The sequence below is a fragment of the Hesperophylax consimilis genome, chromosome 18 (assembly GCF_061612785.1).
Source record: "Hesperophylax consimilis isolate HC1 chromosome 18, BYU_Hcon_1.0, whole genome shotgun sequence".
NCBI classification, from domain to species: Eukaryota; Metazoa; Arthropoda; class Insecta; order Trichoptera; family Limnephilidae; genus Hesperophylax; species Hesperophylax consimilis.
The window spans coordinates 8,615,016-8,632,293 of record NC_142853.1 but is presented as its reverse complement, the minus strand read 5'-3'; the positions used below and the strand labels follow the sequence as shown (position 1 = coordinate 8,632,293).

The following is a 17,278-nucleotide window of genomic DNA, read 5'->3' as shown; positions in this document are numbered from 1 at the left end:
AACCAGTTCCAAAGTTAGTCATACAAGATGGCTGCCAGGCAATTTCCCTTCACCCTAGATTTGGTATCAATGCCACTCAAACAAAATCACACTAATGCTCTGTCCAGGGCTTTTTATGTCCATATATTTTAGGCTGAATGAGGAACTGCAATTCATTTTTTTAAAATAATAATGACTTTCTGACTTAAATACACGTTTTTTTTATTGTTATAGTTAGTTTTAATAGTTGAAATCATTCACAAAGTTTTATTTTTTCGGGTCTCCCAAAACGAATCAGATCTGTGAATCTGACCCGCGACGTTGCCAGTAAAAATAACTACTTTTTTTTCAACCGGCGCTTTATTTTGTATGGGAGTCGAGACGTTTTTTTAATCTTAAGAATACCCGCTTTTAACTTCGAAGAATACTATGTAAAATGTTAAAATCTAGTCACTAATGTTGTCCGAAGATTTACCGGTGTTTAAAAACCTGCATCAAAACATTTTCATTGGTTCAAATATGAATATAGACCCGGAGTTGCCAATGCCAGTTCTAAAATACCCCCAAGAGATAAAGAGATTTTATCAAATTCCCCCTAAAATCTTCACAAGTTCCTTTGGAAGTAATAAGAATGGTACTTATTTTTTTTATTATCTAGTAATTTTCGGATTTTCTCTTTGGTTCAGGCTTTGAAAATCGATTTTTTTTTTAAATTTTCTGCGAACAAAAAACGAAATATAGTGCGTTCTGAGACGTTAGCACACCCAGACACTTTTTTTAAATATATTTAGATATTAATAGGCAATATAAAGCCGATATCCCCGGCGTTGCCCGTAATTTATGCAGAGTTTTTCGAAATCAGATGCAGACAATAATTTTGCAAAAATTTTGAACGTCAAGTGGACAAAATTTTATCAAGTGGTATCAAAATTCTGTTTTAAGGGATGGGAAAGGGAGATGGGGGTGACTTTTAGAAATCTCACGTAGACAGTGACCTTCCTCTTGTTTTGAAAGTCAAGTGTGCAAATTTTCATCAACATCAGAAAAAAACTGTAGATTTGTATACATGTCAAATCCACGCCGTCCGCCCGCCCATGACAATCAACTTTATATGGTAGATTACACCGATTATAACAATCTGTGAATTAAATAATTTTGCTTTATGGTTAATTTAAGTTATAAATATAAATAATCACACATTTTTGGTTTCGGTAGAAGCTTTAGCGAAAATAGTTATGGAAAGCAATCACACAATGTTAGCCAATTTGCCTCCACTGCGCTCAAAACTTCTCGTTTAGTTTTTTATTTGACTTTATCTCACAAGAGCGCTCCTGATTGTACAATTTAAAGGCAGAGGAGCTATGTCACCACCTGGTTGGGCAGCGTTGTGAGGCGGGTTAAGATAGGGGGTGTATGGAGGGATTTATAAATGCGGGTCTTGAAGAGGCTCAGATTATATGAAGGAGGAAAAACAGATGCGCGTGACGAGTCGAAGAAGCGGCCCGCTCTCATTAAGCCAACAACAAATGTGAACGGGTGCTCCGCTCGTGTACGTCGAGTTCCACGCACGTGCACCGGTGCACCGGGGGTTAAAATACCTGTAGAATAGACTCAGCATGCCCACATTGCGTCTGTGCATTAGAGGTGGCAATGGATCTGTTAAAAATGGATTGTCAATCAGACAGACTGCGCTGCTTTGCACGTAATCAAGTAGGTTCATCAAGTATTGTGGGGCTCCAGCCTAGAGGTGGCTCCAAAATTCAATTTTTGGGAGTACTTGAGATTTTAAAAAGCATTTCAATGAAGTCTTTATTGGGGAAGGTGCTTCCATTACACTTGGGTTTTTGAGAGGGTGAAACTGACTGGGTTACCCTTATGTGGTATTTTTTTGTCTCAAAACGTGTCGAGCTATTCGAACATGTACCCCCGTTCAGACATGACGATTTTAATTCATCAACTCTCTGTTGAATGACACTTGAAAGCTAATCGACAAGTGTGAACACCCTTTCAACAGAGTTGATCAAGTTTTTAGTTGAGCGACTAAAGTTGAAAACCCGTTTACTTTTGCTGTTCAAGTGTGATCATCGTTCGAGTTTTACACCGAATCGACACGTGTGAATACATATTTCAGCTGGCTTGCGATTTTTAGTTCCTTGCGTCCTTTAGCGGAAGAAGACGTTTATATTTAGGAACATGGCATATTGGTCGGATGGTGGTCGCAGAGGCGGATTTGCCCTTAGGCCTATGTAGGCCCGGGCCTAGGGCGGCCAGATATTAAGGGCGGCCAATCGTGACAAAAAAGTCACAGATGATAACAAGAAATTACTTTCTAAGTACCTAAATATTCTACGTACGAAATAGCGATATGCAAGAGCGTGTTCACACACAGCACACAGCGCGCCCCCACGCCCCGCAGCCTTTCAAGTTTGGATACTCCTGGTCAATATGATGGGTACTGAGAAAGGGGCGGCTACATGGTATGGGGCCTAGGGCGGCCAAGACTGCAAATCCGCCTCTGGGTGGTCGGATGACATAATGTTCAGGTTTATTGATCTCTACCAAAACGATGCCCGTATTTGGGATCGAAAACTAGAAGTATTAAAAAAATACCAATAATAGAATTTTATTTTCGAAAATAAAATGAAAACAATCAGAACCGTGTACAAGAAGAATTTCGAATAAGTATTAGTATTTCCAGAGTAGAAGATACTCGAAATGGCTTTAGGCATGTTTGGTGATCAGATCTGAATAGCCATGTATTTCTTCACTTTCCTCTTCCCTATATCCTTCCTCTCACCACTACCTTCAGCCTAACAACATACCCCAATTGGGGATGCCATAGTCTCACTGGCTCCAGATGGTTGAGAGCAGTTGTGGCACTTGTCTCAATGTTATTTCAATTTTTTAATCGAGTTTTTGATGAGGGTAAAGTTGTCGCATTCCGCTGCACGCTTAGTATGCAAAAATTAAAAAATAACAAAATATTTCATTAATTACCAACTATGAGAAACAACTATTTATTTCTGAGGAGATGGTAAAGACGTATTAAAGTTTCATTTTTTCTCAAACGATTTCTGAGTTAATTTTGAAGGTAAGTGTATCAGATGCAAGTCATTTACATTGACTGTAAATAGGGGGGTGCTGAATCTTCTAGTCGGTGAGCTGCTTTATGTTCAGGGCCTTTTCCAGTTTCTGTGATGTCGTGTATCCAAGGAGAGAGCAGTAGGTAGTCCAAGGAAGCGCAAGGTCAGAAGTCAAAGGCGGTTGTAGTGGTTCCAGCGGGAGAAGCAGTCCAGAGTGAAGCGGTCAGAGTAGATGTCGGAAGAGAGAGACTTGAGATAGCTTTACGCGCGGTATATATAGGACTAGCAGGAGCGTGCACACATCGGAGTGCGCGCGTCTGAACCGCCCCACGTAAACGAGGTGCATTTTTGTGCAGCTTCGTGTGTTTTCATATGACTTTAATAGTCAATATTAAAATTATTTATTCAATAGTACTCTTTACGCCGCTGCATCTCATGAAAACTGTTTTTACCTAGCATTTTTAATGTTTTTATTATTATTATTATTAATGTAAATCTAACATTAATTTGTGCAATTATATATGAAAAGAGAAATATTTCTAGCTTTATCGTGCTTTGCGGTGATTGGCTGACCGTCGCCTTTCAGTGTTTGTCCTGGCTTCGCCTGGGCAAAGCAGAGGGGATACTACGTAAATACTGTGTCCACAGCTTGTGTTGTGCCCAGTGCTCTCCAGCCGGGGAGGGGATACCATGTAAATACTGTGTCCGGGCGCGCGTTGTGCTCAGTACTCGCCGGCTGGGGAGGGTATACAATGTAAATACTAGCTTTCTTATCCTCCCACGGTCAGAAAGCTACTTTGCGGCCTTTGGGTAGCATTGCGTAATGCGTTCGAAACAGTTAGGAAACACGCTTAAATTCTTTCAATTACTCAAACACATAACCTATTTTAGCTTGCATTTCTAACTCCCCTGACTTAAATTGTTGTTTCCAATAGTAATTAAGTTGAATTCAAATAATGTTTTTTATATATATATATATTATTATTTTTTTTTTAATTTCCGACTGATGTCCGGGTTAAATCTTCCCCAAAGGAAAACATACCACACACACTTTTCCACGAATGATTATCTAGTCAATCCACATTATTTAAGCATAATAAATATAAAAAAACAACAGGTGAACTCAGCAATGGGAAAATAATTCACCGACTTCAGATATTTTCATATCAGAGGGTTCGGCTCGGTAGAACTCCTAACTGGACCTATAAATCCTACTGATCCCTCAATATACATATTTATAAATCTTTCTTAACCCTACATGTATTTAAAATGAGTGATTTTTGCATTTTATATATATATATAATTCAGTTGTTTTTTACATATTGTCTTAGAAAACTGAGTAGTATTCAGTTTGATTGTATTAAATGCGTATTATGCGTGCAGCTGATTTCAGCAACTTAACCAAATTGTTTATACGATTTTCGTACATGATTTCGATACCCTTCAGTACATTAAATTCTTCTTAGAATCCATTTTCTAACCCAAATATGACGTTTTTGTGCCTTTTCAATGACATGTTCTCAAGTTCGTTCCACAAAATGTCAGAAAGTATAGAAACGCACGCATGAATATTTTCAGTTGACACCATCTTGATTATCAACGATCAATATCGGTTCGAGTCTTTCTAGTCAAACTGAAACGTCTGAATTAAATCTTGTTCAAATTTTGTCTTTCAATATAAGTCGTTCCACTAAAATCGCACCGTCTGAACTCGCCAATAAAGAGTAGAGGAGGGCTTGTCAAAGAAGATAACCCCCGTGAACGGTGCTTTCATAAGTTTATATTTATATATTCACAATCGGAGTTTGTTGATCTATCCTATATTTTTACGCTATTTTATTTTTCACTGGTGTACCTTACGTAATAAATAATATGAAAAATTGAGACATTGATCCGTGACTAATAGAATATTCGTCTTCTTTTGTTTTAATGGCATCATGGCAACATTGCTTCCTTTCCAGAAACATCAAGAAGGATTTTTCCCCTGTCATGTATGTATCCAGTTCCAGTGAGTGGTTTATTTATGTATTTATCTATGCTATTGCTACGTATGTCATGACTGTTTTGTTTTGATTACGTGTTTTGTTGCCTCAGTTGTGAAATAAAAGTGTATATATTTATTGACAACGTCCTATCATTTATCAGTTCGTCAAGATTGTTTGGTGGGAGAACACGAATTTCATTTGTGTTGAAAATCATTGCTTTTTAGATTGTTTTGATTCTGTTTCAGTGTTTTGCGTGCTAATTTCTCTAAAAGGTGTGAACAAGTAAGTGTATTATGATTTTATTTTAAACGAACTGTAGTTGTTATTATTTATTATGTTTCTGGCACCTATCCTTTGTCCGTAGCAAAATTTCCTTATTAACTTATTACGCAGTTGGTTATCGGTTTTCCAACAGTTTTCTGCTAAAATTTAGTAAACCTGTTTGAGGCCTTGGCTAAAACATAGGTTCTATAAAATTATTTCACATATCGGTATACGCCATTTTGATGCGATGTATGAATACATAATATTCACTATTTACGATTTACTGCGGTTTTGGCTTTTATTGTAGTCCCTGGAAACATATTTTTTTTATTTAAAATACATTGTTATGCCTCGAGTGGTTCATTTATGGTTGTGCAGTTACACAATCATAAGCAACTGGTAGGGTTATTATTTTTATAAATAACAGCATTGATGTAAGACAATATTGAACTTAAGTTGTTTCTTGTAGTAATTATGTTGAAAGGAAGTGTAATTTCCATAATTTGCGTGTAAATGCTACTAATAATTAATAGTTTTGCAAACTTGAACCAATTAATTATTATTATTCTTATTAGTGTTTTAAATGTATGTCCAGTCTTTCATTTTGTTTACTTCTTCAGCATTTTGCACTGTTTGCTTATTCTCTTCGTGAGTACAATGCAAACAAGTATTTTTATATAAATGTGCTAAGCTTTGAAATTGGTTGTTGTGTTGTGAAATGATGGCGCAATACCTGCTTATTATTTCACAACAGCCGGTAAACATTTTAGAAACTGACTAATATAATTGATGTTATTTTTATGCTTCCTGGGTCGTAAAACCTAGATACATCATTATTTCGCAACATTCTGTACACAAATGTTAGTTTGTATTTTTTTTTACCTCTCGTTATGTTATTATGGTAAGAGAAAGGTCTATAAGAGTTGGATCATTCTAGAAGTAACTTCTTCCTTCCAAACACAGCGTTTTTTTAGAAAAGGAGGTAATGTAAAAGTGATTAGGTACTTCATGTGGTGTTTTTACATTCTACCTTTCTACATTCAGTGTAGTGTCACATTGCTGTCTAGTCATTGTATTATTATTGGTAATTATTCGGGATCGCTGGCCACATTTAATACAATATTTAAAAAAATAAAATTTGATTCACCTTTTACTATAAAAGGCAACAGTCTGAATTTGGAATTTTTTAAAATTTTAACATTCTAATTTTCGATTAAGTAAAATGAAAATTCGCTTTAATTATATGTGAGGACAGACATTTACATTAAGTACAAGCGTGGCCAGCGATCCCGAATAGTTACTGTATAATAAAATGTATGTTACTGTACAGTAAAATAGTAAAGAAAAACAGAGGCTCTCCTAATGCATTTAGGCCAATTGAGAGTTGGAATTCTTTCTAAAAAATGTTAGTTCCTACTTTGACCAACAAACGGTGTTAAGTTGAGGTCATATTTTACAAATCATTGGTTTCATGACTCATCCTTTTGCATAGACAAATTAATAATTAGGCATAGACAAATTAACAAATTAATTTCATTGCATGAGAATTATAATATATGTATTATTATATTTTTGTTCTTAACTATGTATTTTTTCCAGAATCTTCTAGAGATGACTTCTCAAAACGGCGTAGCGTTCAAGGTGTTTGTCTCGACTGGTGGAGACAAGGCTGAAGTCCGGCGATTCACCATCGACCGAGAGGTGGTGACCAATTTCGAGTACCTGAAGGCAAAGCTGCATAGCGTTTTCCCCTCCATCAAGGACAAGACTTACACGATCTCGTGGAAAGGTGAGGCTAAATTCTCATTCAATTTTTAAATCTCTTAATTTATTAGTGTGAGCTGTTTAGAACGTAAAGTGGACCATTTTTATGGGTTTATTCAACTTGAAAACTGCGTTAGGAGCCTTAATTTACTTTATAAAGCGTCCTTGACTTGACATTCCTCTAAACAAGATGAATCCACTTTCTTGATTTCAAATAATATCCCTTGATATAATAAATTTAATTGTTTACGATTCAAAGTTAACCGCTTTTAGGCATTTTTAATGCGGTTGTTTGACTTGAAAACATCATAAGCGTGTCCACATTTTGTTTAACGTTATTTTTTTTTAAAGGCGTATAAAATAGTTGAATATTAAACTGTGAAGATTGTTATTCACGGAGAGCAATGAAAATGATGTTTTGAAACGGCTAGGAAAATTACCATTTTATTGGAATTTTTGCCAGTCATTTGACCTTGGCCGTTGAATTTTTGTATTGATTTGCACTTTAATCAATTTTTACGTGCCTTAAGTCATTTTCCTTATACATAAGCTGTTTGATGATGAAGTTCCATTGTTAATGAGTTTTTTTACTGCTCTGTTTGTTGTTTTAATGAATGATTGTTATGATAAGGTCAACAAATAATCATGTCTTGTGAAACACCAATTTTAGCCTTCACGGGTCTGTCGTAATTATAATAATATATGTGAAGTTTTACTATTCTGCTTTTACTGTTAATTGGATTCTTCTGCCTAATGTTGATTTTATATACAGAGTCGAACAATGTTGTCTCGCACAATACTCTTTTTCAAAATCTTGTCCTGTCTTTAATATACCCTCGTGATGGAAATTAGAATTTCTAAGTAGAAAAAGCTGTATGTACATTTTTTTTATAGTGACTTAGAAAGAATTTCTGTTTTTTAGTTAAATTTTATTGTTTACCATTAATTATTAAAATTGTTAATAATGTTAATATGGTATGGTAGTATTCAAATCTATTACTTATAAATTTCCAATATGCTTATGAAAATTATCATTATGCAATGTTTTTTTCATGACTTGCTGAAAAGTGTTTTTCATTGTTCTTATTGGAAAGAGACTTATTATTAATGTGATGATGTCAGTAAATGCAGCAATTATTAGTCAGATGCGATATTGATTAAAGTCTATGCGCATTGTATTATTGTTTAAACACAATCAAGCCTCGTCGGTGATCAATTGAATTATGCCTACTGATCTATATTTTTATTACGCTTGAAAATTAATATGTACTACTTTTATTGGTTTTTCTTTTGTAATGTGTTTGTATGAGTCCAACCAAAACTTGACCTTTTATACATATGTAAATTATAAAAAGCATACCACTGATGGCTTCACCTTGTACACTTTGTAAGCTTACCCTATTTCTTGTAAACGGTATATGTAACAGAATGGTAGGTTACAATGGAGTTCTCGGCGTCATGGCCATCTTCCTATCCCCACATCTGATGGTAGGTGTGGCAACATTGTAACAACATTTGCCAAGTGATCATGAATTTAAGCAACATTTGTAGAAGTTAAAATTATTTTCTTGCCCGTTCAGTTCTTCAGATCTGACAAAAGTGTAGATATCCAATTTTTTTCTTCTTTCAGATGATGAAGGAGACGATATCGTCATCTCAAGCGATGAGGAACTCATATTGGGTCTCTCCAGTATCGTGGGAGACGTGAAGAAGCTGTACGTGACGAGGAAAGACGTCAGCGGTGGCCCATCTGTGACCTTCTCCAACGAGGCCGACATGGAGATTCCCATGTTCATCCCGCCCATGTGTTCTGGCCCTCCGGCATTCTCGGTCCCCACGGGATTTCCTGCGGGTATGGGTTGTGCCTCTGCCTCTGCCTCTGCCTCTGCGTCGGGATGTTCTACCGGCCCGGGATTCTCTTCCAACTGCGCGTTTACTCCGGCCCCAGAATGCGCTCCCATTTTTACTGCCCCCGCTCCAGGTACAAGAAGTTAGTTTCTTTTTATAGAACTTTCTTTTTTAATATTTACTAATATATTCTTTTTTTTTTCACTAAGTTTTTCTTTCAGAAATGCAGTTGTTAACCTGTATCTATTTATTTGTAACATTCTAAAGCCATTTCAAGCAATGTTTGCATTGAGACAGAGTACATACTACGAGAAAGTGCCGCAAATACACTATGTGTAATGATTTATAAATCATTTGTGGTCACTAAACACTGATTATTATTCTATATTCATCACTGTGCACCTATATGTCTTGTCATAAGTTAAACGCAAGGCATACTTATACTTGCAATGCCGCATCCCGTAACTCTTAAATCAGATGAGAATTGTAAAGGGGAAAGAATTTGCGAGTAGATGCCTTGAATGTTATTAAAAGCTGAAATCTAATTGAAGATTCGTAATAATTGACCCAATTCATTCGGAGTTACTAAAGTATGCATTATTGCCATACATGTTTGTTTTTGGCCATCGGGTATTAAACACCTGTGTTCACTATTGTAATAACGAATATTCTACTGTTTACATAGTGTTTAATTACATATTGTGTTATCAGCATTCACAATTCTAAGGGGATTTTTTTCATTTGTTGAATCATTGGCTTACTATTATTAGACCTTATCAGAAAATATTATTAGTAATTTGTGTGACTTATTTACTTATCTGCAGCTTTTAGTAGCAAGATTGTGATTTGAATTTCAATTGTAGAAATATAATTCAAGATGAAATTTAACATATTTTATTGTATGAAATATTTATAATAGTGTAATTATCTTTAAAAGGGTCTTAAGGTGGAAACACATTATTAAAACCCGACGCGACCCGATGAAACGCGATGCGTGTTGAGTCGAATCAAATGTATTGTTTTCTTATGACCAGAATCACACTATGAACATCCGACGCGACGCCATGTCGTGTTTCCACCTTTATTGGGCCTCTTTAACTTGAGGCTTCTAAAATTTTCCTTTGTCAAGACAAAACTTATTAGTAAAGCAATCTTACATCAGATATGATTCGAGATTTTCACGACCAAAAGAATTGTAGTGTTTTATTTTTGGGATATTATGCCGTGTCGCACCACCTCATTAACTTATGATCACAATGTGACTGACAGAATTGCCAAGATACTGAGTAAAGAAAGCATAACTGTCTTCAATAGCACAACAAAAATACAAAACTTACTGAGACCTACAAAAACCAAGTTTCCTCTTGAAACAAATGGAGTTTATAAACTCGGCTGTTCCGAACGTGACAATGCATTTAGGCCAGACAGAATGGACGATCTCCAAAAGATTATCAGAACACTTTTGAGCATGTAAACTCGGCCACCCTGGCGAATCGGAAATTGCTGAGCATTTAATTGAAACCGGCCATTGCTTTGGATTTGTTCCTAAAATGCTGGGAAGACCCAAAACGCATAGAGAATGCCCCATTATGGAGGCAATTGAAATTCATAAAACTCCCATTAATAATAATAACAAAGTCAATAGTTCTCGGTATCTGAAAATTGACGGCTACACCAAAACTAAATTCAAGACCATCTTAAATTATAAGATATTAAGAGATCTTAGAGGATTGGAGTTGGTGGTCTACATACATTTCACCACAATCTTTACACATCTGCCCTGATGACGGACACTCTAATGCTGTTATTTTGACCTTTTTTGTTGAAAACATTACGACTTGCACAAAATTGTTTATTGTAGTTTTGTTTAATGATGCAATGGTTGCAAAATACATATTTGTTTATTATCTAATGTTTAATATTTTGGCTTATTTTGTTTGTTTTTATTCCAGAGCGCGTGTTTGATGCCAAGCGCCAGCACCCTGGAGTGGTCTGCGATGTGTGCGACGGCCCTGTGGTGGGCTACCGCTACAAGTGCGTGACCTGCGATGACTTTGACCTCTGCATGACCTGTGAGGGGAAGAATGCCCACTCGGAGCACTTCATGATTCGTATCCCCGTGCCTGTAGGACCACTGGTAAGCATTGGATTTCATTTATTTCTTATTGTTTTATCATCTACAGCTTCTAAGGATTGGACTTGATATTTCTTTTATGCGCCCATTAGTGTTTAACGTTGGGTACATGAAATGGTCACTTAATTTTAATTAAATGATGCACTATTTATATCTTTAAGAGTGTACACAATGTCAATAGAAGCACTACATATCGGAGTTGGAATGCTCTGGTATGGTTTTCTCTAAGAGACTGGGAGTCTTAAGAGTCGTTTTTGGAATAACATTATCCTCCAAAGAAATAGAAATAATAATCCTTGTAAGGAATTTGAGGTCAAATGACATATTGTCTCTTGGAATGACTTTCCTTATCTTCATGACATAAACAAAATGCGTACATATCAGTTTACAGAATTTAGATTAGCATTTTATTTTTTTCGAGACTTGTCAGTCGTCAACCTTCACGGTATGTAATTTATTTTCTGTAAATGCTTTTGTTTTTCTTGGATTTGAATACCCTCGGCTTATTCTGTATTATTCTTTCAGGGAGGGAAGTTCACCAAGGTGGTTGGACACCAGATCTTCAAGTCTCTGAGGAAGTCCAGGGCTTTCGAGTCTGCGAATGTGGCTGGTGAATGCCCGTTTTCTTCCAAGCGTCATCGTCGAGACAGGTAAAGATTAAATCTTTTAATGATTTTCTTTTGAGTAATGAAAACAAACAAAATGTAAGATTGTGAGTAAACGTACTCAATGGTCCACACAAATTGGTTTTATTTTTGAAAAGATAGTTTTTTTGTCTCGCACTGAAAGTTTCCAAAATAATTTCAATTAAAAATTTTCTTTTCAGGGCTGAACCTGAGTGTGCACAGGAAGCCACTCCGGAGGGAGTCAAGCACGGAAGACATGGCAGGCACGGAAGGCATGGCAGGCCCCACCACATGGGTGGCCACCCTGGCAGGCACGAGGGAGTCATGCACGAGCCCCGGGGGAACTGCGGGCCCCGCGAAGCCGGCTGGTTCAAAACCTTCTCCACTTACCTCGATGAGTTTGTCAACCTGGCTGGAGACATGTATCCTGACGCCCAGGTCAGGGCATCTGCTGCCGCAGCAGCCAGTGCAAGGGCAGATGCTTCTGCGTCAGCTCAAACTTCATCCGAAGGTGCTAACGCAACAACTGGTAATAATCCTCCTACCGATGCCAATAATCTGCATATTCAATACTTGAAGAACATCGGCAGGACTGTTGCTCAGATCCTTGACCCGCTAGGCATCGATGTTGATATTGAAGTGAGGCCTAAAGCTACTGATGAAAGTGCTAGTAAAGAAACCCAAGCCAATGCTTCCGCAAGTAACGTCAATGTCCCTCAAAATGAGCCAAGTGCCCCGCCGGCCAAACAGACCCTTCAGAATGAAACCCCCATATTTGATATCGATGACAGTTCTTCCTCATCGGATGATTCCGTCGCTAGTTTGTCAGAGAACCGCGGAAGGTCTGAGGGTTGGACCCTTCTTAATACCGACGAGCCTGTCCTGAAAGGTTAGTTCATTTGATTTACAAAATATAAATTAATGTTTGTCCTGTTGCTTGTTTTGAAAATTTTCATATTGACACGAAATATTTCAATGCTCAAGTTTTTTTTCTTGTATAATATATTCCACGCATGAGGGGCAACAGATTCTGAAGAAATAATCAACTTTTTGTGCAGTTAGTATATAGTTAGTAAAGTGTAACAGTTGTGATTTGTGTTGTAGATTTAGTTTTATAATTGCATGCATTTTATCCTTGTATGTGTAGTGCATAGCGCAGATTATTATTATTTTCATTTATCCACATTCCTTACAACAGATGTTTGTAACGTCCATCGAACATGAATATTGCAATAAAACCCAACCTGGTAATGTAAAATAAAATCCCTATTAAGGGATGTTTATATTAAGCTTAACCCTTTACAACCGGCTTCACACGAGAGTGAGTTTGTGTTTGAAGACAGAAAATAAATTTGTTTTTGTGAACGGAACCGGTGTCGATTGAACGTGCGGGAGCTGCTTATTTAGGGTACTTTCAAGCGCACATGTGTCAACCAGTAAGTCGCCCAGCCCTATGAGATCATAACTAAGAGCTTTAACAATGTGGTCCATCACAATTTTAAAATTTTTTGCCGGTTGCAAAGGGTTAAGGCGATGCCATACGTAGTAATGCAAAATCATTTGTTTTTGGTTTGAAAATTTGGTCGCTTAGAAATGTTTCAGATGCTTTTAATTAAATTCGTCGAGTAGAATAAATACATTTTGACCTTTGAAATAATCGAGTATTTTTTATATCTTTATATAAGCCCAGAAAAAAAAAATGTAAAGGCCTATGAAAACTGCATTAAAGTTCAAAATCTCCTACTTACGAACCCATTTTCGGTTATGATTTTATTGTATAATGTGGCAAATTAAGTTATTTATAAAATGATCGGAAAAAAATTAAATATTTATGGCTGAACATCCACAAAATAAAATAAAAGGCACTTTTTAGCCATGTTTTTTTCTTGCATAAATCGAAACAGGCGGATGGTGTTAAGCGGGAATTTAAACCTTATCGCCATCTACGTAAGGGTTGTTATTGATAGCGGCTCAATTTAAAATATTACACGACGTAGTGCATCGCCTTAATATACAATGATTGGAAGAATTGTCTTTCTTCCAGTTTCTCACCTTTGTGTGCCTTCTAATTTTTGAATGCTTTTCAGATGCCACCCAGAGTGGCCATGCCAACTTCCGCAACATTGGCTTCGACATGGACAAGATGACCCGCGAGTTCAACAAGCAGTTGGAGTTTCAGGCTCATGAGGCTGCGGCTTCGGGGTCAGGGCAAGCACAGCCCCACACCGGCATCTACCCTCTCATCCCGCAGATGATGCCAATCGCCAAGGAGGTGGTGACTGCTCCGGCTCCACCCATGGAGGTGGTGGTGGAGACACCCCCGCAGCCCACCCCTCCCGTTTTTGAGACACCCGTAGTGACTTACCGCCCATCTTGTAAGTACATATAATAATAATCATTATTTAATAATTGAATACGTCTGAGATGGTTAACACGCCCATTCAGCAAACGTCTGGATTTCTCTTGTGTAGGGAATTGGTAAGAAAACTGTCGCTCTACTTTTTATGCCATTTGTACAATAAAAAAAATTGTTTAGATTTTGTCAATTAAAAAATCCCGCCAATTTGTAATCAATTATCCACAGACATAGGAATTAATAGACGAGAAGATAATGGCGAGGGGTAAAATCAACTGTTGAAGAACGAAGGGAGTGAAGCTGACTGTGATTCGTCAATAAATCAATCTGACAGTAAATAGGCATCTCGCATTATAATATCACCATTTACTTCTTAAAAGTAAAATCTGCTTTGGAATTAATAGACATTTTTACATGGGAGCGCAAATTACTCGCCACGTTATGAACAAATTTGCGAAGTCCAAATTCGGCAAAAAAATTCGGTTCATTTTCAGAGTCGAATATTTCGTTTAAGTATTTAGTTAAGACACTTTTATAAATGTTCATAATTTACTTCCCAGCAACCAACCAGCTTTGTGTTTCGCGTCCAGGCGTTTCTCGATGTGATAGTAACAACTGATTCATATTATTATATGCTTAAAATAAAGTAAAATAATGCTTATATATGGAATGTAATACGACAATTGGGTTTATTCTCTTTTGCACATCTATTTTTACAAGTTTTCATAGTACAAGTCAACATTTTGCCGTGTTATTTCGTAAAATGAACCGATGATGCCTCGACCATAGTTCGCACAAGAATGATGACGTCACGTTTTCAAATTTCACTTGAGGCCATACGCGAGCACAGCCGGCCCCAATGGAACCGGTATGGGGAGTGGGGATAATACGCTTTTAATCACTTAGGGCAGGTCTACTAATATTCATATGTCTATGTCAATTATCAAAGTATAGAAAAAAGTTGAAAAATGTATGGGCTCCCCGGTCAGATATGTCTTTCAGAGTCTCAAATGGAATATGTTTATGGCTAGTAATGTCCTTCCGCGACCTGAAGGGTTAAGGAAACATTCAATTTGTGATGTTGCAATTTATGTTTTTACTTTAAAAATAATATTTTTTTTATTACAGCTCCCCGCATTGCCGAGGCCTACAACCGCATGGTCTCCATGGGCTTCAAGGATGATAACGGTCGTCTTGCCCGTCTGTTGGAGGCCAAGAATGGCAACATCAGCGCCGTGCTTGATGTTCTCTCCCAAAACATCCCTTAATTTACTGGAAAAAACATTTTTAAATATTCAACTATTTTATCCATTACATTCACTACACTAATTTTGAGCACAGTGATTATATAATTAAAAAATAGGTTTATTTTATTATTCACCATATTATACTCTATATTTTTATGGCAGATTAAATTTTTGAGATGACAAAACATTATTTAAAATTTTACGTTATTTACTACTTGAAATTGGTTTTTGAAAGTCATTTCTGTAGAAGCATTTTTTTATTGTTGATACATTATTTTACAATATTTCATATTTCAATTCAGTAATGTTGGCCTCACTGGGTGATTGAAGTTTTCGTTTGAAGTCATTTGAAGTCGTTTGAATTATTAATCATCCTCATTTGAAGTCGACTTGGAGCATTTTTGGCTAAACTTGTTTGCTGTGATTTAAAAAATGTTACGCCACTTTCCTTGTGTTTTTAGATTGTGATATATATTTTTTTGTATTAGATATAGCATCTTGCATATAATATTATAATATTATGGGATTTAAAGTAGTTTGTAGTTCAAATTATATCAAAACAAAAATAAATGTTATAATCCATAAATAAATAATGTTTTATTTTATTGTTTACATCACTATATTTTAAGTATTTTTTAAAAGTCTGATGTACACTCGATGTCACAAAAATCGCTTTGGTCTGCTGACTAAACAGTGATGTGAAAGTAAAAAAAAAAATCAAAACATTTTTTACTCCAAAAAAAACGGAAACTACCGGTTAGTAAGTCATATAAGTCTCTAAACAATGGCGGGTATTTATTGCGTGGCGCTATGCTGTTTCTGGGTGAAAATAAAGGTCCCGTGTAAATTTCTTTAATTGTTTTAAATTGCTATATCTTTGAAAATTATTAAAATATATTAATAAAAATTTCTACCTAGTAACTCAGGATACCCATGCTATAAAAGTACTAAACGAATAATATTTGAAATGCAACTCAAGTAACCCTGTAATACGTTTGCAGATAGGAGTTGAGTGGGTGCAGAAGAGAGAGATTCGGATCAGGTTTCACGGTCCTTCCTACAAACCTTCATTCCAGGAATGGAATTATTACAATAACAAATAATACTCTTATCCTTTTGCTGAAATACCGATATAAACGAAAGGCACGAAGATAAATATGAAAAGAAGACTTACATTACGATTCGATAATTATGTACGGACGGAGTTGGGACCTTTACAAAGAGATTGGTATATAATATCTATATAAAAACATTGAATAATTCCATCTTTTCTGCCATTGAAATGAGGCTGGCGCAAAAGGTAGAACTACCCTTCCTGCTGTTAAGCATCAATAGACCGTAACGGGTAGGCGGGTAACGAGTAGGTATTCTTTATCTCATTGAAACGCCAAAAATAATTATAAATCGTAATAACTTCATTCAACATAAAAATAAAATAATAATACAGGGTTTTCCGATTAGAGGTGTTATTTTGATATTCAATCGTAAAAGATCAATGGTTTTGTTGCTTGTGTGGCACTTAGAGCCGTCTTGTTGAAAGTAAACGTTGTCCAGATCAATACCATCCAATTCCGGCCATGAAAAATCATTAATCATCTCTCGATAGCGCAATCCATTCACCGTAACTGTTGCTCCAGCCTCATTTTCGAAAAAGTAAGGTTCAATGACTCCGCCGGACCATAAACCGCATCAAACAGTCACACTTTGAGGATAGAGAGGCTTTTCAACAGTAACTCTTGGGTTTTCCGAGCCCCAGATGCGACAATTTTGCTTGTCGACGAAGCCACCGAGGTGGAAATGGGCCTCATCACTCAAGATGATTTGCATTTGATTCACTCCAAGTGAATTTTAATAATTTCAATGCGTTGTTGAAGCGTGTATCGTTCCATTTTTATTAATGGCGTAGTTTCTACTTGTCAAATGTCAAAAAATGACAGCTTCAAAAGTAACATCTACCGAAATAGCGGGCTATTCAAAATAACACCTCTTATT

At 36.4% G+C, this 17,278-nt stretch overlaps 1 protein-coding gene across 3 annotated transcripts; it reads left to right on the top strand.

Annotated features, from left to right (window-relative positions):
* The first annotated feature begins 5,081 nt into the window (after positions 1-5,081).
* Positions 5,082-15,879, top strand: ref(2)P (refractory to sigma P). Of its 3 annotated transcripts, none has more exons than XM_089642512.1 (8): positions 5,082-5,329; positions 6,911-7,100; positions 8,706-9,065; positions 10,876-11,060; positions 11,583-11,707; positions 11,884-12,212; positions 13,771-14,058; positions 15,168-15,879. In XM_089642512.1, exons 2-8 carry the CDS (start codon positions 6,923-6,925, stop codon positions 15,305-15,307), a joined length of 1,605 nt encoding a protein of 534 aa, XP_089498638.1. In that variant the 5' UTR covers positions 5,082-5,329; positions 6,911-6,922; the 3' UTR covers positions 15,308-15,879. The 3 variants fall into 3 exon arrangements, with proteins under 3 accessions (XP_089498638.1, XP_089498636.1, XP_089498637.1); XM_089642510.1 differs by having other exon boundaries at positions 5,083-5,329; positions 11,884-12,572; XM_089642511.1 differs by having other exon boundaries at positions 5,084-5,329; positions 8,706-9,056; positions 11,884-12,572.
* Positions 15,880-17,278: the final 1,399 nt, after the last annotated feature.